The sequence below is a fragment of the Ailuropoda melanoleuca genome, chromosome 16 (assembly GCF_002007445.2).
Source record: "Ailuropoda melanoleuca isolate Jingjing chromosome 16, ASM200744v2, whole genome shotgun sequence".
NCBI lineage: Eukaryota > Metazoa > Chordata > Mammalia > Carnivora > Ursidae > Ailuropoda > Ailuropoda melanoleuca.
Window position 1 is genome coordinate 4202851 of NC_048233.1, and position 27925 is coordinate 4230775.

The 27925-nt window shown below is 56.6% G+C and overlaps 1 protein-coding gene across 6 annotated transcripts in view; it reads right to left on the reverse strand.

The window, feature by feature from the left end:
- TSPAN11 (tetraspanin 11) overlaps positions 1 to 27925 on the reverse strand; it is a 70280-nt gene that overhangs the window by 10992 nt on the left and 31363 nt on the right. For all 6 annotated transcript variants that reach the window (XR_004621354.1, XM_034645701.1, XM_034645704.1 and 3 more), the window contains exons 3-5: positions 17560 to 17751; positions 2491 to 2565; positions 1511 to 1615 (exon numbers count right to left, since the gene is read on the reverse strand). Coding sequence is in view for 5 of the 6 variants with exons in the window: in XM_034645701.1 (XP_034501592.1) it covers positions 1511 to 1615; positions 2491 to 2565; positions 17560 to 17751 (372 nt within the window). In the remaining variant the exon portion in view is untranslated. The remainder of the gene's footprint in view (positions 1 to 1510; positions 1616 to 2490; positions 2566 to 17559; positions 17752 to 27925) is intronic.

The window sequence follows — 27925 nt, forward strand, 5'->3', positions numbered from 1 at the left end:
GGAGGGGAGAGGGGCTCTGCTCACGGGTGGGAAAGATCCCACAAGGAAGAGGAGGAGCTCCGAGGAGGCAGGCAGGACGGAACAGCACGTGGAGCCGGGAACAGCAGGGGGTGTGCTAGGAGTCACGCGGGATTATACTGGACAGGTGACTCAGCCTCAGTGAGCTTCTGTTTTGTCACTTGTCCCTGGGGCTAACAAAGTACTTCCACACCGGGCTGTGTGAGAACCGCGAGAGGCGATTCTGGGCAGCCTACAGAAGAGAGCCCTGCTGTGTGTGGGGCTCCGCGAGTAAGGGCCCGAGGCCAGGGATTCGGGCTCAGTTTCTCCCGCTGGAGGCCCCACGAGTGCAGACTGAGCTTCGGATAGGGCTGACAAGCAGGGTGGGTGTGGGTGTGGATGGGTGTGCACCTAGTGTGGGTGCCCTTAGTCACTAGAGCACAGCACAAGAGACCCCTTTGCCCAGAGCCTACTGGGAGCTAAGCCAGTCTTGGGGAGACAGGGAAAGTGCCTCCCCTGCTGAACTAAGGTGCCCCTAGAGCTCTGAGCCCCACTAACCTCTGCTCTGCCTACTTGCCTGGTATTCCCAGCAATGAGACCAAGGCCTTGGGCCCAGGGTGGGGCCTGTGGCTACAGAGATGGCAGGCTAAGGGAGAAGGGGGACCAGACAAGGCAGGTAGAGCTTCCTCAAATTCTCAGACACCAAACCATCAGGAGCCTGGAGCCACACTGTCCAACAGAACTTTCTACAATGATGGAAATGCCTTTCATCTGTGCTGTCCAATTTGATGCCACTAATCATGAAGGCTATTGGGCCCTGGAGTGTGGCTAGTGACTGAGGAATTGACTTTTATATTAAATTTAAATGTACACACGGCTAGTGGCTACCATACTGGCCGGGGTAGGTCTGAGGCCCATTTCTTGAGCCCTGGCAGGACCACGGGCCTCACCGGAGGGATTTGCTGGGCCTCTTCTTGGACAGACCGCCTTTCTGTCCCACCGCGTTCAGCCCCACGGCTCACAACTGGGAAGTTCTTACAGTGGCCTGACTGAAATACCTCTGGCTGGTACAGTTCACTCTTGAGAGACCTCAGCTCTCCGCGCCCAGTGGAGGAAGCAGGCAGCCTTGCCGACGGAAGGAGGCCGGATCCCTGGCCAGGAGATGGCTTCTTCCCCTGGCACAGCTAGCTTGCTGCCCACAGAGGCCCAGCGGGGAAAGGCAGCAGGGGCGGGGCTTGGAGGAAGTGGTCAAGGGAGCTGCAGGGCCGGGGGTGGGCGGTGGGCAGGGCACAGCAGGGGGCAGGACAGCGCCAGGGCTCAGTATGCGCTTTCACTGCTTCTACATATGTGATGGTACTGAATGCTCAACACACCCTAGGAGGCTCCATTTGAGAGGCAAATGAAGCTCAGAGAAGGCAAGGAACCTGTCCAGGGGCACCCGGACAGGAAGCGACAGAGCCGGGACCTGAGCCCATATCTGCACGGCCTTCTAGCCCGTGGGGCAGGTGCTTACGTCCTGCTGGAGACGGTCCACTGACGCTGTGATGTGTGCGGCTCCGGGCTGCCGGTAGTTCTCAGCTAGAGTCCGGGTCAGGTGCTGCTTCAGTTCATCGCTGAGCTGGAGAGCGGAGAGGGAAGGTGGCATCAGCAGAATGGCTCACGCCGATCTCGCTCCCCAGGCCCACGGGGGAACTAACTCTAGAGCACCGTGGATGTTGAATGGTGCGAGGGGGAGGGGTCCCAGTGTAATGGGGGCATCAGTAGGAGATGGCTCAGGACACGGGGTTCACAGAGAGAGGTTACAAAAGCTGGGGCCCTGACGTTAAGGCCAGACAGCTGACGGACAGAGCTGAGAGGCGGGCTGGGGAGGGGCCGGCTCGAAGCTGGTGGGAGGGCAATGAGGCTGGACACAGGGGTGCTTTTAAATCTTTTTTCATTTGATGATGAGGTGGTATTCACAATATTTACAATTGTCACCCTGTGGGCAGCCATCAGTTGTGTGGGTGCTGGCTTAAAATAACCGGTGCAGTCATCTGTCTCACCCCAGTCATGGTCTTGATCCCGATTCCCAGCACCCGGGGGGAGGGCACATGACTGGCCACTTTGTCCTTGTCCGATGCAGGCAGGCGAGGCCCAGAGCGGTCTTCATAGCTCGGCAGGCAGCCCTGGCCCCAGCCTTGCTCCTTGGATGCTTCATCCCCTATCTCTATCTCTGCATCCAAGGGGAGATGGGCCACCCCACCTCCCATGGGGCATCCTCACTCCCTGACTCCCACGATCAACACATCAGCATCCACAGATGGGACAGAGAATTGCTGGAAGCGGGATACGAAGGAGGACCCGGATGTGTGAGGATTGTTGGGGCCTGGGAGACAAGACCACCCTGTGTGTCACAGCCCTAGCTCCCTCATTCCTGTTCACCCTGCCCCAAGCTGTCACCTCCAAGGGGAGGCATGCCAATGGGGCACAAAGCAGGAGGACACTTGCACTTACCCTCTGGTAGTACATATGGGCCAGGACCCCTGCCACCAGCTCCACCAGGAAGATCACCAGCAACAAGCAGAAATACTAGGAGGAAAGAGTGAAGGTGGTCACCATGACAATCAGGCTCGGGCGGGCAGATGGTGCTCTAGGACTTCAAGGATGAATGTCTCCGCAAAGCGTTGGGGGCGGTGGGGCGACCTGCCAGGGACCCCATCACCCACACCATCGTCCTCCTCTCCCTAGCAGCTCCGAGGAGACGCCTTTCCCAGCTGCTGGCATGGAGCTCCCCACTCACCCCTTCACCCACTGGTCTACTCTGAGTTTGTTAGTCCATCCACCCACCCAATGCTCATTAAATACCAGCTACATGCTGGGTATCGTAAGACAGTCCCTGCCCTCAGAGTTATGGGTGGTGGCTGCACAGATAAGTGAGTGATTATAATGCTGTGTTACAGATGTACTGGGCAAGCCCTAGAAATGATGGGCAGTCCTAGGTGGGGCAGGGCAGTCAGAGAAGGCTTCCTGGAGGAGGTGACACCTGAGTGGCATCTCTAAGGAGAAGCTTCCAGGTGAAGAAGGCAGAAAACATGTGGCAGGCAGAGGAGAGAGCATGTGCGAAGCCTGGAGAGTGCAGAGAGTAGTGGAGAGAGCGGAGGAGGCTGAGAGCATAGGGGTGGCTGGGCTGCCACCAAGGCTCAGGAGATCGCAAAGGCACCCGACTGGGGAAAGGCATCAGTGTGTCTTCTAGCCTTTCATGGCCCTGCTGCAGGTTCTAAATTCCTGTCGCTACCACTGCCTGGCCTTGTGCAGGCTCGGGGCTGCTCTGCATGCTTCCAAGCCTGTGGGCTGCTTTCCTGGCTGTGCTCTCAGCTGTGACCCCTCCTCCCCCTACCAGGTTTTACAGGCAGGAGGCTCCAGGACATTGTTCCATCCTGGTGTATTCTTCCACGTGGCTAGGAGGGGGCAGGGAGGAGGAGAGGAAGTGTGTTCGAAAGGGGACGATGAAAGTGGGAGAGGGGAAGGGGCATGGGAGCACTGCTGACTGGAACAGGCCCCCTCTGGGGAAGCCCAGCCCCTACCCATGCGCAATGGTTGGTGACACCTCCTTCTCCTCCAGGCACCGCCTGTCAGCCTGACTGTGGTCACTGGGATCCCTGGATCGCAGGGAAAGCTCAGCCTGTGACAGAGCCCTGAAACTCCAGGGCTCCTCAAGTAGGGGAAGGGATGCAGGCAGGAGGGGACGTGAATGAGAAGACAGCTGGCAGTGGGGGGGCTGTGAGGCCAGGCCAGGGGCAATGCGAGTCCATGGGCCCAGGAGTCCTGCCATGGAGCCTGGCATGGGCAGGACTTAAGAAATGCAGAAGGAGGAGAGGATATTCCTTTTTACGAAGAACATTCCCTCCAGGGGCAAGGCTTCCTTTCGAGTTAAGTCAACTATGTACCTCGCACACAGCCATTTTATTAAGCCCACGGTCTGGGCTCAGAACTGCCCACCATCAGGGGTGATGGAAGCATTCCGGGCTCTGAATGATGATGGCAGGCCTGCCCTTATCACCTGTGAGGCTTAAGGCAAGAGTCCAAAAGGAGGTCCCTGGTACCCCCTTCCCCACCTGCCCCAGGCTCAGTGTCATCCCAGGAAAGGCCTCTGGCCTGCATGTCTGAGCTCAGTCCACCCTGCCCAAGGATCAGGCACCCCCGGCCACCCCTGGGTGAGGATATGGAGAAGATTGGGTGTGGTGGGGTGTGGGGGACATAGGAGGAGCCTTGTCAGCCCCGTGCGGGCTCTGGATGGGGGCTCAGGCTGTCCGAAAGCTCCTGGGCACCTGGGATGAGGTCTAGAAGTGGGAAGGAAGCTATAGGCCCATGAGGGCATGTTCCCTGGGCCTCATGGGCTTCTCACGCCACAGGGAGGGGTCTGCATGAAGGAGGGCCCCGTATGCCTGGGGCTCTGGAGGGTGTGGGATGCCATCCAGGTGAGTTGAGGCCGGAGGCTGACGAGAGGTCTGTGGATGGACCCTCTCTGCCTGATGAGGCCTGGAAACCTGAAGAACGGTGGTGGAACGTCCACGGACTCAGGTGGGAGTCAGGCTTGGCCACTTCCACGCTCTGGATGGGCAGCCGTGGGTGCCTGGCGTCAAGTAGAAAAATGGGCTCCAAAGAGAAAACGTGGCTCAGAGAGTTGGGCGAGCTGCATTTTGGCCTTCCCCAGGCCCTGCACAGGATGCAGCGTCCAGGCCCACACAGAGTGGCCATGCCTGTGGGACAGAGGGCGTGGATGGGGAGAACGGCACCCTCACTGTCCTGCCCATCCCCAGTGGCTGAAAGGACCCAAAGGGAGGAAATCCTGCTTCATGGTGGTCTGACCTGTTTCTCGCTCCCAGAGCTTCTGGGTGACAGACAGCATGAGGGGAGCCCGACTTGTCAGCCAGTAGGAGGCCCAGTGGCCTGGGCCAGGCTGGTCCCCTCTTCTGACAGCCCAGAGCGGCACTGACATCCTGCAGCTCCTCTCGGACTCAGTTGCCCTTCCTGCTCACTCCAAACTGCCCCCAACACCCCCCTGAGACCCGTGCTCTGAGTTTGCCCTTCTCCTGCCACACAGGACTCTGCATGCAGGGACCGCCAGTCGGTGGCCCCCAGGCTTCCCGGGTGCACCTCGTGTGCCCTCCGGGGTGTGCGAGGCAGAGCTGAGGGAGCCCGTGACTGAATGGTAGGATGCAGGCCGCTGGCAGCGAGGGGGGCGGCGTTTTGGCGACTCGCCTTCCCTCTGCAGGGGTGGGAGAGGCTCCTCTCCCGCTCACCGCTCACGGGGCCTGTCAGCGGACAGTCACACTGGATGGCAGTCATGAGCATTCGGCAGTGGCCTGCTGCTTCCCGGGGAAGTCACTGCCCCCGTTGCTGCTGAAGCTGGGCTGGAAGGGGGGTGATGGGAAGGGAGAGAAACTGAACCACATCCCTGATGCAACGACTGCCGAAATTAGCACATGCCAGCCCCTCAAAACTGCTGGGAGGCGTCACCCAAGCAGCTCCCCACCTGACGGAGTTGTCAGGAGCAGGGCGAGCGCTCCCTCCCACCCAGGAGCCCCAGCTGTTCAGAGGCCCTTGGGAGGGAAGTGAAGGCCGGCCTGGAGTTTCGGGGGGCTGATGGCAGGATGCCAGGGAGAGGATAGGCTGGGTGCTTTGCACGCACGGTCTCTGGCCCCAGGCAGCAGCTTCTGCAGCGGGCAGGCTGCAGGTGCGTGACTTACCTTGGCGGGGGAGGCCCTGAATCACAGCTCCCGTGTGACAGTCCCCAGGAAGCAGGCAAAGGGTCATGCTTGCTGGGATTCTCCATACAGAGGGTCCTGGCGGCCCTGCCTCGGGAGCTGGTGGGCTGGAGCCCGGGCAGTGGGGCCAGGCTCTTGGGGGTTTGCCATGTGACCTCTGCCACTCCACTTCCACTTTACCAAGCCTCCCTGGCCCCCTTAGCCCAGCTGAATCATCCCAGCATGTCCAGGGCACAGGCTAGCCGGCCGCAAATCTGCAAAGTGCTTCTGTTCCTGCATGTGGCTCCCTCAACACAGGCCAAGCCATCCAGCCTCCATGTATTTGCCCTCAGTGTCCCCTTGTCTGGAATTCCAGGGCCCGCCTGTCCTTCATCTGTCCTTCATCACCCAGCTCGGTCGTGGCCTCCACTAAGCCCTCCCCGGGGCCACAGCAGGGCTAGCGCCCCAGCCCAAATGCCTACGGCACTTCATCAGCTCCAACTTCCTACACAATGTTCTGCGTGGCTCCTTCTCCCCGACTAGACTGGGCCTGCCCCTGCACGGGCCCTCGGCCTGCCACAGTGTTCCTCACAAGCTGGCTGAGTGATGGAAACTTGCCCATCACTCTGTGGAGCTTGCCCTAGCTTCATGTCTTGTCTCCCCAGAATGCCTGTGAGTTTCTGGCTCTTAGTATCCGGCACGGTGTTGGGTCTAGATGCATGCTGGGTAGACGTCACCGGATTAAGATCTGTGGGTGCCCCTCTTACCAAGCATGCCATGAGGCAAAGGGGGCAGGCCGGCGCATGCCGGCCTCATGCTGGGGGGCAGGAGCTCAGCCATCTTCTGATCCGTGGGTGGCACAGAATTGTGACTGTAGTTTAATTGATACCAGTGGTTCTCAACCTGGCATGATTTTGCCCCCAGGGGACATGTGGCAATGTCTGGAGATATTTTCTTATTGTCACACCTAGGGAAAGGAGGCCTCCTGGCATCTAGTGGGGAGAGGCCAAGGATGCTGCCCAGCCTCCCACGGTGCGCAGGACGGGTCCCGTGGCAAAGAGCGATCGGGCTGGAACGTCACAGGTGCCAAGACTGAGAAACGGATTTACACATTTAACTTCAGACCCTAAGCCTGCTGCTGGGACTTCATTTGCATATGTGACCCTCTGCCCTCTGGGAGACATGAAAAGGAAGATCTGAGGAACTGGAGTTCCTGAGAAGCCTGGGACTGAACACAGACAGCAGCACGTGGGGGGCTTACTCTGTGCCTGCCTCGGAGGGGACTCTGTAGCAGGAAGTGGCTCACACTGACTCTAGGAAGGACCAGGACCTGACCAGGGCTTCAGTTCCCAGGCCCTTGGGCACTGGGCCTGTCGTGGGGATGCTCTTAGCCCAAGTGCATCCCAAGACGTCACAGCTGGGTAGCCCCTGGCTTCCCCCATGGGAGCTGGGGAGGGCGGGTGCTGGGTCTAGGAAGGTGACAGCCTCAGACACCCTGCGTGCAATTAGGAGGCGTCCCATTTCAGTGTAAGTCAGGATATACTGGGCCCCAGGCTATCTGGCTTCTCCTAGCTAACCAAACCAGGGCAGGAGGGTAACTGAGGGTGTGCCTGCCACGCTTCTCAAGAGGGAGGAAACATTTTCTGCAGCAGGAGCAGTGGAAAGGTATCCCTCTCACCAGAGAGCGAGGGAGAGAAAGGAACCCTTCCTCAGCAGGGTCAGTGCCTCACTCACCAGAGTGGCCCAAAGCGCACACAGTGGGTGCTCCGTGGCTCCAAAGGCCCGCCCCTCTTGTGGGCACTTCTCAGGACGGTGCCCAGCCACCCTCGGAGACAAACACAGCATCACTCATCACGCGGCCGGGTGAGCACCGTGTTAGCCTCCCGGGAACCCCGAGACATGTGCACAGGGAAGCGAAGCAGCTGGTCTGAGGTCCCAGGGCAAGAACACGGCTGAGGCCAGAAGCCGAGCCCAGAGACCAGCTGCAGAGCCTGTGTGCTGACCTGCGGCGTGTCTCGTCCCCACTAAACAGCGATGGGGCGGACGGGCTCACTGCGAACATGTAGGGTGGATATGATTAGGTACTCGGCCCACAGTCCCCAGTGCCAGCAGGACAGGCCAGGCGTGCTGCAGGCGGCCTCTCCTGGGCAGGCTCCCCTCCTTCCTCAGCAGTGGCTTCTGCCTGCTCGGCCCTGCCCCTTCCTGCCTGTGCCGGGATTGTGGCCACAGCGCTAATGCCAGCTCTGCCCTCACCACCCCCTGCTTTACCCCGCCCGGCCTCCGTGCCCCCCTCCCCGGACTCGCTGTTCCGACCGTGTCTGTGTCACACATCGTTAACCATCAAGTCTCAGCTTAGGCAAGGCCTCCCCAAAGCCCCCATGCCAGAAGCTCCATGACGGCATTGCGGACATCCTTATTTCTGAACTTTTGTCGGACTCCTGGGTCTCACGCGTCCCCGGCTCCCCAGCACTATAGGAACTTCGATCCTCATTCGCCCTCCTGCTCTGACCTGTATCTTGTTCTGTCCTCACAGTCCCTGGGCACCTTGGTGTGAACTGGACCGACGCCGCCCTAACTCCTCCCGGACCTCCAGCCCCACTTTGATTTTTGAGTGGCTGGCCCCTGCGCTCAGGGCTGCCCCCAGTCCTTCCAAAAGCAACCGCTGAGGGGCGCCTGGGTGGCTCAGTCCTTAAGATCTGCCTTCAGCTCAGGTCATGATCCCAGAGTCTGGGGATCCAGTCCCACATCAGGCTCCCTGCTCAGCAGGGAGTCTGCTTCTCCCTCTGCCTGCCACTCCCCCTGCTTGTGCTCTCTCTCCCTCTCTCTCTGACAAATAATTAAATCAAATCTTTTTTAAAAAAGAAGGAACCACTGAGGCTTGGTCTGATAGAAACCAGGAATGAGGCTTCTAAAGGAAGTTCTTGTAGCCTCTGCCCCCAGAGCCCTTCGTAAGAGCTAGGCCACTTCAAACTCCTCCACGGTCGACCCCAAGCACAGAAGGAACTGGTTCGGTAAGCACAGAGGGGACCCAATCATTCATCTTCCCTCTGTACCATCTATCTTTTTTCTTTAATTTTTTAATGGCACAGTTTGGACGAGAAGCAAAGCCTGATATTTTCTAAAGCTATAGCTCCAGAACGAAGCTGGAACAGCACAGTACTGTCTGAACCAAACCAATACTTTAATGAGATGCTCTGCAGGAGCTCTGTGGAAACATTTCTCATGGTGACATTCAGGTGATTAATTAGCAATTGCATCTTCAGATGGACTAATAATACATCGGGGCAAGCTGGGCCCCAGCTATAGTTTCTGCGGCAGAGTCACGGGGGCTTATGAGCCCAGGCAGCTTGGCACCAGCTGGCGCCCTCCTTGCAATAAAGTTTTAAGAACTTTATATGATTGGACTTTCGGAACTCCTCATTAGGCTGATTCTGCCACAAAGAAGGGAACCTTGCTGAAGCTTTCCTCCCCTGCCTCCTCCGCTATTCTGCACGATCAGAGACACAAACCAAGCCACAGTCGGAAACTAAGGGGGCCTGGCGTCCAGGCAGGTGGGGGTAGAGGCCCTAGCCCATGTTCCGAGCAGTGTGGCAAAAGAAGAGGAGAGGGGACTTGAGACGCTGCCAAGGTTAGGTTGCAGGGAGAAGGGTGCAGCCAGAGGCTCCCAGCGTGGCTGTGTGTGTGGGAGAGGGTGCCAGGGCAGGCCGCAGCAGCGTCAGGGAGCTGCAAACAGCTAAGGCCAAACAGGAAAAGATGGAGCCAGCTGTTGAAGCCACGATGACTTCAGGGCACATTATTTTCTGGCTATTAACCACTGGCCGGAGGCGGTCAGGACTCACAGGTGCCGCTGCCTGACTGTTCGCGCAGAAAGAGAGAGGATGTGGGCTTGAGAGCCTCAAGCCATTCCTGTAAGATGTCACTGTTGGGAGGATGAAGGTGACCTCTACCCCTGCAGGCCCCGGCCCGGGGCTCACAGCCCCCCCCCGCCATCCAGCCCTTCCACCTGGGGGGCAGGATGAGGCCAGACTCCTTGGGGGACATGGCCCGAACTTCCTGTAGTGCTGGGGAGCCGGGGACGCATGAGGGATTTGGGCATGGGGGAAATGGCTGAGTGCTGCCTTCTGCTGTCCCCCCGAAGGACCTAGACATTCCCATTGGTGTCTTCTCCCAGGTCGTGGGAGAGACGGGGTGCAGCTCATAAGCACCTGTGTAGGCGCCTGGAACAAATGAGATCGTGCAAAGGGCCAGGGCAGGGCTGAGGATGGGACTGGTGAGGGGTCCCTGGAGGTGGAGGTGGTAATTCTAGGACAGGGTTGGCTACAGGGGAAAAGGGAAGGCCGAGCAGGAGAAATTCCTACCACGCCTGGAGGTTAGGAAAAGTCCTGGGGTTCAGAGAGGTCAGAGGCTCTGACTGGATGGAAACAGGAATTTAAACAACCCACAGGGTTCTTTGTCTTTGATACAGGTGTCTTGTGTTCCTCACGAGACTCCAAGCCAAGAACTAGGCTGTAGGCCCGCTCGTGTCTTCCCTGCTAATCCAGCCTCGTGCCCAGCAGAGCAGGAAATTCTGGAAATGGGCTGGACATGCTTGTTGAGGTCGATGGCAGCCCCATCAACGGAACACTGCCTGTCTGTTGCAGCAAATCTTCCGTATGGGGTGGGTTTTCCAGCTGCTTAATTGCCACCACCTCCTCCCCGGCTGTCTGAGAGGGGTGGGTCTTGAACCCAGGATGGTGCTGAGGAGAGAAGAGTGATATCGCACAAGGTGCCCTGGCCTAGAGGTCTGGGCCCAGCTTGCCTCTGGGACAAGATGCTGTGTGACGCTAGGCGAAACACTCACCCTCTCTGGGCCTTCTGCATAAAACGTGTCGGTGCTGTAGCTTCGTCAGTCTGTGCCATGTAGACACTTTCCTCCCCTGTCCTGGCCTCCGGCTTCCCTGCAGGGACAGCTAGAGGAACACCTGCCCTCCCCCCCAGCTTCTCTCCTCCTTACTCACTGCTTGTCCTATCTGTCTGGTGAGTGGGCCCTCCTCCTTCACCTGGGGGCCAGCCTGTCGTCAGGATGCCACATCCTCTGCTCTCCAGCATGCCGTGAGTCTAGCGGGGCCGCTCTTAGGCACGCGAGCCTGTCTCAGCCAGAGCTGAAGAGCTGCGAAGGCTTCTGGCTGCAGCTGGAAAGCCACATGCTCCAATCAGCTTCATTAGTAATGAAGGAGACCTTTTGCTGCCATCTGTCTCCTGGGTCTTATTTTTCGAATGACTGTAAACTCCCCTAAAACCTCCGTGTGGCGTGTGGGGAGACGGACTAGGGCGCCGCGTGCCAGTATGGAGGCACGGACTTCCCAAAGCCGGCGCCAGGGCCTGGCAGGAGAGGAGCATGTTGGGGCGGCTGTGCACCCACCGCTCCCGTTCCGGGCCCAGGGGCGCAGGGAGGCCTGCAGCTCCGTGGTGGGGATGAGGTGTGGGTCAGACACCTTCCTCCTGGATGGGAAGGGGATGACTCCTGCGCTCGGCCTGCACCCAGGGCTCTCGGCGGGGCAGGACCCTCTCAGAGTCCGACAGTACCCACTGCCTCGGCCGCACTAACCACGGGCATGGGGCCTCACGAGGAGGAGAGTTCCCACGCGGGATCAGTTTTGCTCAGCGGCCGGCCCACTTCCAGGCCGCCCTTGCTGGGTGTGTTTGTGCAGTAAGATAAACTTAAACACCGGTGGGAGGGACATGTCGAAACACCTGCATGGACGCACGGGCTTCCAAGTGAGTTGTGAAGGGCTCTCTGGGGTTCAGATCCCCTGTGCCCCGGGTCATCAGGGCCGGACTGGGCTTCATTAGGTGAGAGGGACTCTAGAATGTCTCCTTCCCGTCACGTACTTAAAGTCGGACTCTGCTAAGGAAAGAAGCAGGAACCGAATGACAGACAGGGAATCATCCCGAGCTAAGTAAACTCTTGGATTTGGGTTACAAAGAGATGATGTTTAACAGCCATCCTCTGCCCTCCTGCAACACACGTGCACACACACGTGCACACATGCACACACCATGTCTCTGAGCCCCCTCGGTCAGCCCTACTCTGAGGGAGGGGAGCACAGAGAGCACCCACTGTGGGGTAATCATCGACCCACACACAACTGAGTTGCGCTTTCTCCAGCTAGGCCAACACGCTGTCCTTGGTGCACTAACAGAGCTGCTTTCTGCCACACCGCCTGCGGCCTGAAGCTTGACCTTCACTTTGGAGTGCGTCAGGTGACAGGCGGCCAGGTAACCGACCCCCAGTTCTCAAAGGGCTTTGCTTTTCGCCTGGAATGCAAACCATAAGTCCTGAATCACACGAAAGGTGAATGCCCACTTCCTGTGCTGGAAGCATCCGAAGCGGGGGGCGGGGGGGCGGGGGGAGGTGCAAAGCTAGCCTGGGGCAGCAGAAAAGGCCCTGGACCAAGATTTGGGTGTTGACTGGGCTTTGCCAGTTCCTGGCTACGTGACCTTAGGCAAGTCTCTTTCTCTCTTTGGCCAGAGTTCGTCTAAGCAGCCTGGCAGTCCCTTCTGCGCAGCCCCCGAATTAAGTAAAACCATTGAGAAGGAGGCTGAGGGGAAAGACTTACCAAAATCTTGAGAGAAAGAGGGGACGCGTTCCATCAGGCCACTGTGTGGCTGTCCCGCATGGAACAGGCCTTTCTCGAAGGACCTCTGCAGGCCCCAGCTGGGAGAGGCGGGGCGCAGGCTGACTGACTGAATGGGTCTCTTGAGCAGCCCTCTTGCCTCGAGGCAGACTCTTGAGGATATCTGCACCCTACTTCCTCGTGAGGAGCCTTGGCAAGAGGCCTCTTGTCCATTTCCCTGCCTCCCCTGTACCATATGGGGCCAGGAAAGGCTCTCTTGCTCCGATGGAGAGGACTCGGGGTTCTCCAAGCCCTGGCTGGAGAATCCATCCTTTTGGAGCATGTGGGCAGCTGACTCAAAGGTCAAAGTGCCACCAACCAGATGAGGCTGTGACCACCTTGCCTGGGTGGCTGATGAATACTGACAAAGTACGGTGAGGCTGAGAAATGAGCAATGGGGAGATGTGGTCAACCCCCCCCACGCCCGTCAGGCATTGGGATCCTTCCTCCATTACCAGCTTCCATCAAGGAAGTGGTCTCGCCCAAGCTGTGGGGACCCTGGGAGTAATGGGCCTAAGAATAACTCCATTTATTTAGTTTCTTCTCAAAGGAGCTTGGTCATGGTGATGGTGATGTAAATGATAATTATAGCCACATTTGATGATCTTTATATAATGTGGTGACTCGTTTCCTCCTTAGAACATTCCCTCATTCTCGTCATACCTTACCCCCAGATAAAGATAGGCATCCCAAGGTGGCCAGAAGAGGCCAAGTCACTTTCCCGAGTCCCAGAGTAAGTTGGGCAAGCTATGCTACAACTTGCTTTTGAAACACAGTCCTTGATTCTAGACCTTCTTGCTCTGGTGAACCAGCTCTGAATATACTTGATGGAAGTGTTGCAATCTAGGGTCTCCTCATTTTCAGAAACCGGGTCTAGCACTTCTTACGCTCTAATCCATCACCTCAATATAAAAGAGCCCCCGACGAGACCCCAGTTTAGCCTGAACTATCCATCATCATCTTCATTTGGCTTAAGATATAAGTTTTCAGAGCCCGTATTCAAAGCTCTAAAAATATCCCTTTTGATCAGGGTGGCATCCGTCCTGGTCACTGGCCTTAGGCTTAGATGGCCTGAATTATCTGGCTCCCGCATGCAGCCTTCGCTAAAACAGATCTGGCGTGAATAATTTAAACCCCATTCCCTTTCCTCTCCGCAGATTTCCCACGCCAGCACCAGCAAAGACGTGCTATTCCTGTCCCTGATGAACGCTTCCTTCTTGGGAAAGTGACTTTAGGGGCTGCAGATGTGCCAGGAGGAAGGGCTCGGACCAGGACGGGTGTCGCGCCCTGTGAGCAGGACCGCCCCGTCCAGCCCCGGCTCGTTCTCTGGGAACGTTGGATGTCCCGCCTCGCCTTCTGCCTGATCCCGGCTGGACGCACATCATTCAGATGCCCGGTCTTTCATTGTTCCCTTTCCTCTTCGGGGACCACTTTGTGCAGAGCCAGACTCACGGCATTCCTCCTTTGGAGTTTCCTTCAGCCTTTCGCTGATGAAAGACTTCAAAGGGAAGTTAGGCAAGAAGAGGAGAAAAATGAAATGAGAGCAGCAAGGAGCCTCCAGGAACCACAGAACATTTTCAGACTGCTTAACCACAGCTCTTGGCCCTGAACGGGACCCTCGGTTGAAAAGTTCCTACTTGTCCTAGCCACCTTCTTGGTGAAACAGTCAAGTGCTCAATGGTTCAGGGGCTGACCAGCCAGGATGTAGGTGACTCAGAACCACGACGTCACCTGTGCTCTGTCCTTGGGACGGTTCTATCTTTGGTTCTTTCAGAGGGGGGCGGGGGAAAGCTAAGGGAGAAGATTCCAGGCTTCGCAGTTTGCTCTCTGCCTGCTGCCCCCAGACCCCTGGGCTGGCGGCTGTGCACGGGCACATTTCCCTGCCCTCGCTGCCAAACTGGTGATGTGTCCGGTTAGTGATGTCGGACCACAGAGGTCAGAGGCATTGGGTCTGTTCTGTTGGGGTGGAAGTGAGAGCAGGTGGGGGTGGGGGGCAAGGCGGGGCTAAGAAGAAGGAGGGCGTCTAGCACCAGCCTGTCCAGCAGCCCTGTGCCCCCAGCTCTGCCTCAAGGCCCAGGGAGATGAGAAAGCCTCTAGTTTGTTGACCCTCTGAAGCTCAGAAGGGCAAGCTGAGAGGAAGATGTGCGTAGTCCTACAGGCAAGCCCAAGGCCCTGGCCTTCCAGAAGTCCCTGCATCTTCCCTGTACTGCCCTGGGTATGGAGCTTGTACCCCCAGGCAGGCTGTGACTGGATGCTGGAGCCATCAGTTTTCTTAATGGCTGGGCCTGGAGGGCGGGCGGGCTTTCCTAATGGGTGGTATACGATAGGAGTAAAGAAGAGGGGGCTGTGATGGGTGGCTGGCAGAGCAGAAGGCTGCCAGTTACTGACCCTTAGGCTTTCCTTCTGATCTTTGAGACTGCCAAGGGGAAGAGCTCTTATGGTGGGACTGGTCTCCAAAGAAGCCGAGAATGCTGAGCATTCCCCATGAATGCCTGGGTGACCTGCACTCACCAGCCCTGTGTCTTCAGACTGGAATGTCTGGATGGAGTGTTGGACCCCATGGCCCTCAAGCTCCCCTCTACACCAGGCATGCTCTGACACATGCTGTTATTTCCATACTATAATAAGTGCAAGGAACTTCTAGGCACCCTGCCCCTACCCCTCCACCCCTGGTCTCCTGCCCTAGAATTCTGGCTGGGCCCTGCAGGAAGCCCCCTCTTGTGCCCACCCAGATCTCTGAGAGCAGCTGCTCTGTGCTGACATCCAGATACGCAGGACAGTGCGTCCCTCCGCCCACATTACCCCCTCAGTCTCCCGTCCCTCTGCCTCCCATCCTGCCTGGCCTCCCTGGGATGTGTATTCTTGTTGGCAATTCTACCACACTGGGCTTCGCAATTCGGCTCCGGCACTTGCTCGCTCCACCTCCTGGGCCAGCTTGCTCATCGGTACAGTGGGGTGAACAATGCCTCCTGGAGGCAGGCTGGCCAGGGGGGATCCGAGCTCTGGCCCGGGAAACAGACCCAGCTGCTCACTAGCAGTATGGCCTCCGGGAAATCGCTTAACCCTCTGCGGCCCAGCTTCCTCACCTAAAATGCACACCAGGAGAGTAAATAGCTCACAGGGCTGGGTGAGGATGAACCGAGCTAAATGTACCAGTGTTTGGAACAGTGCCGGCTGCAGAGTTCACGAGGACTGTGGCTTTGCAGGGCTGCTGTTGTAAGGACAGAGGGAGGTGGTTCTCAATGAGCAGCGCCCATTCGTGTTATAATTGCGCCCCGGCTGGAAAGCAGGGGGCTGTTTTCCAGGGCTGTAGGGGACTGCTGATCTTAGAGCCAAGCCAGACGGCTCTTGAGTGAGAAGGAAGGTTCCCAAGTGAGGGCCTCTGCCTTCCTTCCTGGGCTGTAGAGATGAGGCCTGTTTCTTCCACAGTAAGATGAGCTCGTGGAAGGAAGGGGCAGCTGGCAATCACATGGCTTGGCAGCCTGCCTCCGTGGGCCAGAAGGCTCAGCCTGAAGCCCCAGGCCAAGCTGAAGGCCCCATGTCCTAAAGGGTCAGGGCTAAGCAGTGGAAAGGTAGCCCTGAGAAGGTAGGACCCAGCAGCACTGGTCCCCGTAAGCCTCAGTCCCCATCAGGCCTGGAGCTTCTCCCCCGGCCCATCCCACATGCCCCGTGACTCCACTCAGCTGATGCCGATCGGATCAGGTTGTCGAGCAGGCGTGCAGGGACCCACGCCGGGCTGCGGGAGGGATGGCTGGCAGGTGTGGGTCTGGCTCAGGGCACACCTGTCCCTCGGCTGTTAGGATAGCTCACGTCAGAGCCCACGCTCTGGCTGGTCCCCTGTGGGACTTCACCCCACTGGTGTGCCAGCATCCGCGTGACCTGCACCTTGGCCCTGGGCTATCCCTCCGAGCAGAATGAAAGAATTTTCTCTAGGCAGGGGAGTGCCATCCTACCTGTACACAGGTGCTATTGTATCCAGAGCCAAAAAACTGGTGACCACTGGTGAGAGAGGCTTCGGGGCACGGCCCCTCCGCTGCCTCCTGCTGCCTTGGTTGGATGTGCAAAGGGTACAGGGAAGCAGGGTGGGGAGAGCACAGCCTTCGAGGCTCCTTCCTGTGACCTGATTCCATTCAGGCTCAACCTGATTTCTCATGGAGACTCTCTGGCCCTTCCCTGCTAAGACCACATGTTCTGTAGCACCCCTGCTGCCTGGGCATGGCCCTCGGGAGGAGATTAAAAGAGGGAGATGCCACCCAGGGAACTTGTCCTGGCCAACGGTCATGGGAGCAAGGGCGTGGGTCTGGCTTCTGCCCTGGCCAGTCCCGCCCTGGCTCCCTTTCCTGACAAGATGAGCCGGCTATAGATGGACAGTCTTCCCAGGAGCCTGTGCTGCCTACATCACCCATGACATCCTCTTGCCCCGACAATCAAACCTGTGTCTGACCCAGCGTCTAGATTCAACTGCCAGGAGAACACGTTAAACAATGTCACAAGGATACAATCAGAAAATCCTTAGGACGGATGACCTGGTTCCTTCAACAAACAAACTGCAAACAAGATGAGAGTGAGAGAGAGAGAGAAAGGGGGGGGGAGAGAGAGAGGTGGTGCAGCTGAGAGACTGAAAGAGACTCAGGAGACAAATTGCCCAATCTTAATACATGGACCTAATTTAGGTTTCGATCCAAACAAACTGAAAGAAGAAAAGAGAACAGTTTATGGGTCAGCTGGGGAAATTTGAAACTGCCTGGTTATTTCATGATATTAAGGAATGATGGTAATTTTTTTTAGGTGTAATCATGGTGTTGGACCCTTCTGTTTTAGGGGGACGCACTGAAAGATTACAGACCACCTGCTGTCTGGGAGCCAAGGGGGGAGAGGCAGGGAGCTTCATCATCATATTCATTTCTGCATATCTTTGAGAAGCACCGTGATAAAATCTGGAAGGAGGAGGAGAAGGAGGGAAGTGGAAAGGTAGGGTAGAGGGGCCGGCAAGACTGGCTTAGGATCTAAGAGGCAGGAGACTGTGGCCAACACCAGACCCGAGGATGACCATCCCTCTCTGGCTTTCCCGAGGCCCTGATTCCAGGGGTCTCTATGGCATGGGTGTGGGGGGGGGTTCTCAATACAGGAGCCCATTGGGGGGACGGGGTGCAGCCTGGGGACCCCAGCAGGGCACTCACCGTGGAGAGGCAGCCCCTGTCCTCCCGGATGATGGCACCGAAGCCCAGGAAGCCCGTCACCATGACAAGCGCCCCTGCGAAGATGAGGATGTAGGCGGACGCGGCGAAGGTGCTGGAGGCCAGGACGCTGAGGTAGCCGCTCTTCTCCACCAGGGTCCAGACGCCCACGGCCATGACGGCGGCCCCGCCCACCTGCAGGAAAGTCCAGGTCAGGGCAGGTGGCCGCTGAGGGTCCACAGCCGCCAGCGATAGAGCGCCCACCGCGTTCCAGGCACTTATTATGCACCACCTCATGCAGTCCTTCAAGGAGCCTGAGACAATAGTTTGGTATCCACTTCACAGAGGAGGAAATCGAGGCATAGAGAAGTTAGGAGACTCGTCCACAGTCACACACCTAAGCAGGTCGCAGGAACGGATTTTGAATCTGAGGCTGACTCCCAATTCTGTACTTTTTTTTTTAAAGATTTTATTTATTTATTAGACAGAGATAGAGACAGCCAGCAAGAGAGGGAACACAAGCAGGGGGAGTGGGAGAGGAAGAAGCAGACTCCTAGCAGAGGAGCCTGATGTGGGGCTCGATCCCAGAACACCGGGATCACGCCCTGAGCCGAAGGCAGACGCTTAACCGCTGTGCCACCCAGGCGCCCCCCCAATTCCGTACTTCTTACCACAGTGCTACCGTGTCCCCATGAGACGCGACGCCCTTCCTCCCCCAGTGCTCCTTGGGCTGGCGCCCGTTTCCCGGTAGGGCACTTTTATATGCGCCCCATTTCAGCTCTACGTTTGCCCATGTGGGGAGCACGCTGGGGCTTCTCATCTACAGATGACAAAACTGGGGCCCACAGAGGAAAGGCCAGCTGCCTGAGGTCCTGCCTCTGGTTCGGGGCAGTTGGGGGCAGCGGCAGGGCTGGGACGTGAACTCAGAGCCATGCTGCCTCCCCCACCACTGAACGGATGCACGCTGCACCAGCTGGAGTCAGTCTGGGGTGGCAGGAGGACTGGGAGAGATTTTTTCCTCGCTAACGGTCCCATTCTCTTCCAGGCCCAAGAAGGGGGCAGGGACAGGGCACTGCTGACTGGCAGGTCAGGCGGATGTTTCCCTGGGAAGGGTACCTGGGACACAGAGCTGGGGAGGCTCTCTTGCCCGGCTCTTTCTGCACAGAGGCTGAATAACCCTTTCTGTGACTTGTATGCTCCCCAGAAGCATGTGTGTGTGTGTGTGTGTGTGTGTGTGTGTGTCCTCAAGGTGCCGGGCGGGGCAGTATTAAGGTGTCTGGGCAGGGTGTTAGTGGGGAGCAGGACCCCTGGGACCTCTGACCATCTCTGCCTTCTGCTTCTGGGGAGACAGACTTCTGTCTGGCCCCTAGTCTCCCTGCCTTACTTAAAGGTGGGCTCTCTTCCTCAGGTGGGTGGCTGATCTCCCTCAAGCGTGTCAAAAGCTACACAAGTCCCACGGCTCGGTCCATGCACGCTCATCCTGCAAGGGGTTCCCATCCGTCCCAGAATGACTCTGTGTAACCCACCCTGTCATTTCACAGTGTCTGTTCCCGAACTCACGGGCGTCCGCTGAGCAAGCAGCAGGTGGTTGCCAGCGCATGGCGTGCCCGAGGCACCAAATACCTCAGCTCAGCCTCTCTCTTCCGAGCCTCGGGGCAGTTCTGTGAGGGAGGGGGCGGGGTGGGGGGGCACGGAGCTCTGTTTTGCAGATGAAGAAACTGAGGCTTGGAGAGAAGAATGTGCTCGAGGAAACACCATTAGAAAGCTCCAGAATTGAGACTGAAAACCAGGTTTTCAGAGGGCCGTTTTAGGACCCTGTCCTTGGATTCCGCAGGTTGGGCTGGGGCTGCTGTGCTACTCACTTTGCTCTTAGAATCTGTCTTTCTTCCAAGTGCTTTTTATCCTCTTCAGCACCTCCAGCAGGTAAGGGAAACAGGTAGACGGACATCACAGAGCGCCGCTCCAAATGGAATGGGAGAGGCTAATGCGTGTCATTTCTTCAATTCCACAATGCACATCCCCCCCCCATGGCCACCCCCACCCCCGTCTTCACATCTCTACAACTGAGATACATCTTACTATTATACTTGGCTGCACGTTTTCTTAGTGGTACAGAAAACAACGGCGTATCTCACCGTGGGATCTTAGATTCATGAAATCCTGGACTATGTAGATTTTGAAATTCTCTGTGACCATAGGCTTCCTCTGGCCCGTACAGCCTCCATGACCAGGGAGGGAGTTCCTGAGTCTGGCTCAGGGGAGCTGTGTCAGGTGAGGCTTTCCAGCAGAATAGCCTGCACATATTCTCTCCCTCCCCAAGTGTGACTGAAGGGCTTGGGCGAGGGTCCCAACTTTGCATAGCTAGCTGTGTCACCTAAAGAGAGTTGGTTTCTTCATATCTCAAATAAGGGGGCTGTATCGGACTCGTGATTCCCAGCCTAGAACCTCCAAGGACTCCTTTGATTACTTTTTCCTGTGGATTTTATAGTTTGAAGGATTTTGCCTACCAAATACAGTGCGTTAATTAAGTAATAATTCATTTCTCATTTTCTATTAATCAAAAGCACATGAAAGTGCCAGGAAGAGATTCCGAGCGGCATGAAACAGTCAATGTGACCACTCTGCATTGATCTGTTAATGGGCGTAGTCTCTTTATAGAAACATACACATTATCCATTACCCATTAGGTTTGTCAACCCCACAGGCTGAGAATAAGATTCAGGACGCCCCGTCTGGGCATGTGTGGGCTTGACTGGGGACACTTCATCTGTTGGGGGACATGGAACCAGCTGAAAATCTGATATAAAGCTTTGGACACTTTGGCCAGAGAAAGCCACATAAAATAATGTATTCAGGTTTGGGGTTTGAAGTCTAATCTTGTAGCATGCAGCGAACCCTGGTGTAGACGGGTCTCTAAGGAAGGCCTCCTCCACCCTGACACCCAGAGAAGGTGGCATTTCTCAGCCTGGGTGCACCATCTCCTGGGAGTTCCATGAAACCTAAGCCGGACCCCAGGCTACTTGGGATCTCTGGGAGTGGGATCCATCCAGGTGGCTCCAGAGAACGGCCGTGTACCTTCCGTATTTAATGGGGGGTCAGAGTGTCCTGCCCCTTCCCCCCAGGAGGTGGTGCTGTGCTGAATCTCACAGAGGACACTGCTTCCTGGCAGCTTGGTGGGGGGCGGGGGGAGCCCTGCCCTGGGTGTAGCTGCCTGGATAGCTCTTGAACTCCACTCTTTCCCCCGTCTGTGTTAGGGTGTTCACTTTGAGGAGCTTTGAGGTTGAAGGTGGGGTAGTGAGGAGCAGAGTTTCCAGTCCAAAGGGATGAAAGACCTACTATGAAAAAAGGAAAAACAAAATACAACCCATGGGGCTCCCAGGGGAAGGAGTCGGGGGCTGTAAGAAATGCAGCCCTGGGAGAAGAGCAGTGTTGATCTCACTAACGGAGGGCTGCTCTCTTGCCAGTCACAGAAAGGGCTGGAATCTTGCAAAGCAGGAAGGGCCCACAAGTCAGCCAGGGTGGCAGCAGGGTCTCCAGCCATAAGGGAGGGTCTGGAAGCGATCTGAAGGGACCCACTGCTCTGACTGAGATCAAGGGAACACATTCATACTCATTCTGATGTCCATGGGGACACCAACCCTCCCCTGGGATGTCATATCCAGTGGAGAAGTTAGTGTCTGCGGGGGACACCGAGAAGGACATGCTGTCAGCAACAAGAGGGTTTCAAGTCCTCCAGGGCGTCTCTTGCTTGGGACTTGGTCAACTCTTTAGAAAACAATCTTGCATCTGGGCAGGAGCAGTGAAAGCTGCTAAATGTTGGAATGGGTCACCAGAGGACAGCAGGCCTAGGTTCCAGCCCTGGCTGTGCGCCTGCCTCAGCATGTGACGGGGTACCAGACACTTCACTTGGCTAAGCCTCAGTTTCTTCATCTGTAAAATGTGGCTATGGGGTGAGAATATCTCTGAGGTCTCTTCCGCGGGGGTAAAATGTCCCCATTAGCACCAGAGGACAACCTTCTGCTGATACTGCTCCAGCAAGATGCTTCCGGACCACGGGCTTGTGGCTTTCAGCCCAGCTGTGCGGACGCTGCCTAGATCGGCAGGAAGAGCAGCGGACAGGGAGCTGTGAGGAGGACTGGTGGGGGGCGGAGAGAGATCTGACCCCGGGGAGCTACTTCGACCGCTATGTGACTAGAGTTGATTCAACAGTATTGGGCTCTTTACAGAAACAGTGGAATATTAACTACATTTTTCAAAACTGTAGCCTGTAGCCGATTAGCCAGAAAGGCCCGCAGAGGGTGAAGTTGGCCTTCTTGCCAATGAGGAGCCGGCGGTTCAGGAGGGGCATGGCAGGTCACCCACACCTTGTAATTTCAGGAACTTCCAGTCTACAGAAAACGTCGCCAGGACGTTGCTCGCGTCACCCCAGGAGCAGGGAAGGGTTAGCCTGAGCAGCCACACGTGGCTGGGCCCTGACAGACGTCAGGCAGCAGCACCCCCGCCCCCCCAAAGAGGAGGCAGAGAACATAAAAGTAACTGCAGATTTTCTTTGTCAGGCTAGGCTCCTGAAGGGTTTTCACGCTGGGATCTGGGGGCAGGACCGGTGGGGGGGAGCAGAGGCCAGGCCTGGGGGGCTCTCAATAAGGAAGGGTCCCCCAGGCAAGAGTCCCCTGCCTTCAGTGGGAAGGAAGCCCATGACACAGGGAGGCAGGAACACACAGGGTGGCCGTGCAATTCACTGTTGTACATGTTTGCTGGGCGCCTCCTAGCTGCCCAGCTCCACGCTGGACTGGAAAGGTTTTGCGGCTGGATGTGTGTTTGCCCATTTAGAGCCACACTGGGAGCTCCTTCTCCCCTGGTCAGTCTCATCAGGGGCTCCACCACCGGCTCAGACCGGAGCCCCCAGGGTCACTATGGACTCCTTGCTCTCCTCCCAGGGACAGTGGTGTGTGGGTCCCCAGCCGTCCTCCCCACCCGGCACCATGCTCTGTTCCGGCTTTGGCTCCCTGCCTCCCCACCCCTGCAGCATCAGCTTCCCGGCCCCTGCTCAACCCAGGGGCAAGTGTGTCATGCTTCCAACGCTGAGCCACCAGGCAACCCCACCGAACACCTGCCCCTGGCTAGCTAGCCCCCAGAGCATCCAGCCCAAACTCCAGCCTGAGCCTCATTAATGACCGACACCCCCCAGGGCCTGGCCAGCGCTTCTCCCAGCAAACCACCGCCCCCCCGCCCCGCGCATGTCTCNTGTCACAAAGGTAGATTGCTCTGTGGAGAGAGGGAAAGTTGTGCTGTGATCTTTTTTAACCAAGGACACTTCATTTTTTTTTAAAGATTTTATTTATTTATTTGACAGAGAGAGACAGCCAGCGAGAGAGGGAGCACAAGCAGGGGGAGTGGGAGAGGAAGAAGCAGGCTCCTAGCGGAAAAGCCTGATGTGGGGCTTGATCCCAGAATGCTGGGATCACGCCCTGAGCCGAAGGCAGATGCTTAACCGCTGTGCCACCCAGGCCCCTGTTTCAAGGAGTTCTTGTCTTGGTTCTTTGGTTTTAAAGTGTCCTTGGTAAGGGGCGCCTGGGTGGCGTAGTCGTTAAGTGTCTGCCTTCGGCTCAGGGCGTGATCCCAGCATTCTGGGATCAAGCCCCACATCAGGCTTTTCCGCTAGGAGCCTGCTTCTTCCTCTCCCACTCCCCCTGCTTGTGCTCCCTCTCTCGCTGGCTGTCTCTCTCTGTCAAATAAATAAATAAAATCTTTAAAAAAAAATGAAGTGTCCTTGGTTAAAAAAGATCACAGCACAACTTTCCCTCTCTCCACAGAGCAATCTACCTTTGTGACAAGAGCAGAGGTCTGGGGATTACTGAGGGTTGGAGCCAGGAGGGAACCTGTCTTCCTTCAAACCCAGCTTGGAATCTGCAGGGAACCTGCCCCCAGTCTTGCAAATCATCCCATCTTTCCCACGGCTTCCATGCCTTTTACGGGTTTCTAGAGGGATGTGCGTCATGGCGTATTGTGGTATTTGTCACTTTGTCTGTCTCCCTTTTAGCCTCTTGGTGAGATCTCACTCGTCTTAGTGTCCTGAGCAGAACCCTACATAGGGTAGTGCCCAGTAGCTCCCTAGAAAAGGAGGAGGGATGCAGGGAGGAGGACAGAGGGAAGAAGCAAGCCTGGCCCCTTTTCTATTCTAGATGAAGAAACAAAGGCCCAGAGAGAGAGGCGACATTGCAAGGTCCTGTAACCAGCCGGGGGACAAGTCGGGACTAGAACTCTGGAATCCTATGGGCCAGTGCGGTGCCCGTGTCACCAGCCAGGCTGCTGATCCCCACACGCCTCCTCTGCCCAGGAAGCAGCCACCTTGCTCAGGGCTGTCACCGCAGGCTTCCTCCCTGACCGGTCTCATCCACAATGCCTAATGCAGACCAAATGGCCACCCCAAGTATGAGCCTGTTGGCCAGCAGACCCAGACAGCAGAGAGGGGAGGGATGCCCTCAGCCCCGTGGGGGTCCTGTAACTTCAGCGTCTTAAGAAGGGGAGCAGCAGCAGGGGGCCTGGGTGGCTCAGTCGTTAAGCATCTGCCTTCAGCTCAGGGTGTGATCCCGGGGTCGTGGGATCGAGCCCCACTTCGGGCCCCCTGCTCTGCTATGAGCCTGCTTCTTCCTCTCCCACTCCCCCTGCTTGTGTTCCCTCTCTCGCTGGCTGTCTCTTTCTGTCAAATAAATAAATAAAAATCTTAAAAAAAAAAAAAAAGAAGGGGAGCAGCAGAAGCACCAACTGCGGGACCCGTTGTGTCACAGACGACAGGTCGTGGGAGGCAGGCAGAGGCCCGTTCAGTGGGATGATGGTGTGGAAGTGAAGGGCCTTCTACCCCGGCAGGGAAGCGAGCAGAGGCTCTTCCTTTCTAGGCTCTCCATGGGAGTCCTTGAGATATGTCCTGAAGTCACCCCCACCCTGGCCGGGGCACGAGTCCTCCACCAACTCTGCGTCCTGTGTTGGCCCACGTCCCCCCTAAGGGATCCCAGCCGAGCCCCACGGGTCCCCAAGGGAAGTACCAACGCCTCAGACCACACCCCGGGGCAGCACACAGCCTCGGGAGCAGCCGGCTCTCCCCACCCCCCGCCCCCCGCCGTTCTCCCATAGCCTGGCATAGCTCCTGGGAGGCTGGGAAAGTTTTGATTATTAACAGAGCCAAGCAGCTAATTAAAATAATAAATTAGGGAACAACATTTGCAGGGGTGATGGGAGCTATAAGGAGTCGTGCAGGAAACGGGAGGGAAGAAAAGCATTTCCTAGGCACCACGTAGGGAAGTCGGATCACATTTTCTTTTTAGGGTCAGGGAGGAGGCATGAAAGTGTTGGCATGTTTGGTTCCTGACCCAGAGCTATACCCAAGGGGACCTCCCCTGTGCAGTGAGATGGTCCCAATCAATACTGGGTTAATTGAAATGCAAGGGGTGGGGTGGAGTCAGGGATAGGGGGATGGTGAAGGATGAGGGGTCAGGTGTGGTTTGAGTGTTGGGGGCCGGGGAACCAGAGGCTGGGCACAGCCTGGGCACAGGAACTGAGTATCTATTGTGGTGCTTCCTAAGTCTTGCTTAGATTTCTCATGGTCTGCATGTCTGAAAGCCCACACCATGGAAACATCCTAATTCAGGTTCATCCTTGAACCTTGAGGACATTTTGGATTCCAAGTAAGCATCAGAGCAGTGGGTCTACGGCTGTGATTATTGGTCTCCTCTCCACAGATGGGAAGAGCACTGGACTTTGAGTCAGAAAACCCAGAAATGACAGGGGATGCTGCCAACCCTGTGAGCCCCAGTTTCAGCTCTACAAAACGGGACTGGAGATGTTAAAGAGTGGTTGGAAGAATCAATGCAAAGTGTAAACTGATTCATGACCTTCAAATTGTGCAAGCACGACACGGCTGACTGGGAGGCGGGGAGACAGGGTTTAAGGTCTCGTGGAGACCGCCCGGCCTGGTACGTGACCAGCACCTGCATCCTGCCCGTGTCAGGGTGGAGGGAAGGGCCGTTTGCACCATCCCACTGCTCTGGGTTTGGAAACTTCGCAATGTAACCCATTAGGGCTGTGACATAAATCTGGTGGGTTGTAACCTGCATAAAAAAAAAACAAAACAAAGCGCCACAAAGAACAAGAGAAAATAGATGGCATTGTGCACAGTAAGGGTAAGCTCGGTTTTCTGAACAATTCTTTCCGTAAGCATTTCTTATGCTTCCACGTATTTCTTACACGGGCCGTGATCCCCAGAGTCTTAAAGCCAGTGCTATGGGCACGGAAAGCGGGAACTTCGTCCACTCAGAGAGCTACACACAGGAGCCAAGGACCAAGTGTGTGTCAGAAACTGTGCTATGCTCCCAAATGCTCATCTTTAATTCTTACAGGCTTTTTTTTTTTTTTAAAGATTTATTTATTTATTTGAGAGAGACCGAGCACATGCGAGGGGGGGGAGGGGCAGAGGGAATCTCAAACAGACTCCCCGCTGAGCGTGGAGCCTGACATGGGGCTCGATCTCACGACCCCAAGTTCATGACCTGAGCCAGAAAGCTTAACCGACTGAGCCACCTGGCACCCCTCATTCTTAGAGGTTTTGACACTCCCGTTGACTGTACCAAATGAGTGCGGCTCAGTGAGATTAAGTGATTTGGCGAATGTTTTCGTCTGCTCAGGTTACCATGATAAAATCCCATAGCTGGGCAGCTTCAACAACAGAAATGTATTTCTAACTCTCACAGTTCTGGAGGCCGGGAGTCCCACGATAACGAGGTGCTGACTGAGGCAGTGTTGGTGAGGACCCCCTTCCCTGCTTACACACAGCTGCCGCCCCACTGCGTGCTCATGTGGCCTTTCCTCTGTGCATGCTTATTGAGAGATCTCGCTCTTCTCTACTGGGAAGGCCACCAACCCTATTGGATAAGGATCTCACCCTTCTGATCTCATTTAACCTTAATTACCTGCTCAAAGCCCTATCTCCAAATATAGTCACATTGGGGTTCAGGACTTCAACGTATGAGTTCTGGGGGGGGTCACAATTCCCTAGCAACTCATGTCCCATGGCAAATAAATAAAATCTGAATTTGAGCCCAGACTTGAGCCCGAGTCTTCCTGGCATGCTCTGCTGTCTCACTAATCCACGTATGCCCCAAAGACACTGTGGGAGAGGACAGGACTTGGAGCTGGTGGCCTCGTACTAGGCTTAGGGATAAAAGAGAGCTGGGCTCCAGCTCTGGGTCCCTGGGCACATTGCTCCCCCGTTGCGCAGCGGGGCTCTAACAGAGCTGTCCGGGGCTGCGAGGGTGCTGGCATGATGAGACAGAAAGAGGCAGCTGAAGGCCTGCCACAGAGGAAGCCAGCAACAGAAGTGCACGCACCCTAGGGACGCCGTCCACTGCTGCGTTCCAAGCACCTCGAAGAGTGCCTAATATGTATCAGGGATGGAGTTGTCGATTGTGTGATTACTGACCAGAATGCCGGGGTGTCAGGGCTAGCTTTCTTCATCACCACTGTAAGACTTCGGGCAAGATTCTGAACTGGGCGAGAATTTCCCTGCCTGAGGATAATGGCCAAACAGACCCTTGGGGTTGATGTGAGGATCGCATGAGATAATCTGAGGAAGGTTTTTATCCAGCCGTGGCTCACAAACGCTAGGCATCGTAACTGCTGCAAGAAAGGGCTCCTTCATCCTCGCTGTGCTGGGTTGCGACTGAGTTTGGCAAGGTGATGTACGGGGAAGAAACACTGTTTTGGGGGAAGAAGGAAGTTTGAGTGCTCACCCCAATCATACTAGCAAGGGCAGTCTGCCTCTTCTGTCTGGGCTCACTGTCTGTCTGCACAGGGCTGGGGGTGGTAGCCAGGGGCGTTTGTGAGCAGGACACTGGCAGCTGTCTGACTACTGTCCCTGATGCTCTGCCGTACAGTCTAAGAGGATGGTGGAGGGGTGTGAGCACCGACCAGTGTAGACACCAGCATCGCTATGTGTCTTGGAAGAGGGGCTCCGGTGGAGGGCCAGCAGCTGGACTCTGGGTGTGTGTGAGGGGAACCCTTCTCTTGTGGGAAGGGACCCTCACCAACACGCCCCGTTCCTAGGGAATTCTGGTAAATTCCCAGGGCCTTTGTGCACTGCCAGGTGTGTGGCGTTGCGTTCTGCTGTGGGAGGAGATGCGCCAGCAGTCTGTTCTTTACCTACTTCCGAGGAGATCGCAACGGGTCCAGGGGACAATGCGGGACGCCCTTGGACTGAGACTGAGGCCTGAACATCCCCAAGCCGACCATCTGTCATAAGGTGGATGAGGCTTGGCTGAATGGGTCCTTGGGAAGCTGGTCCATGTCCAGCCGGGCCCCCAGGCAGGGGTATTTTTAC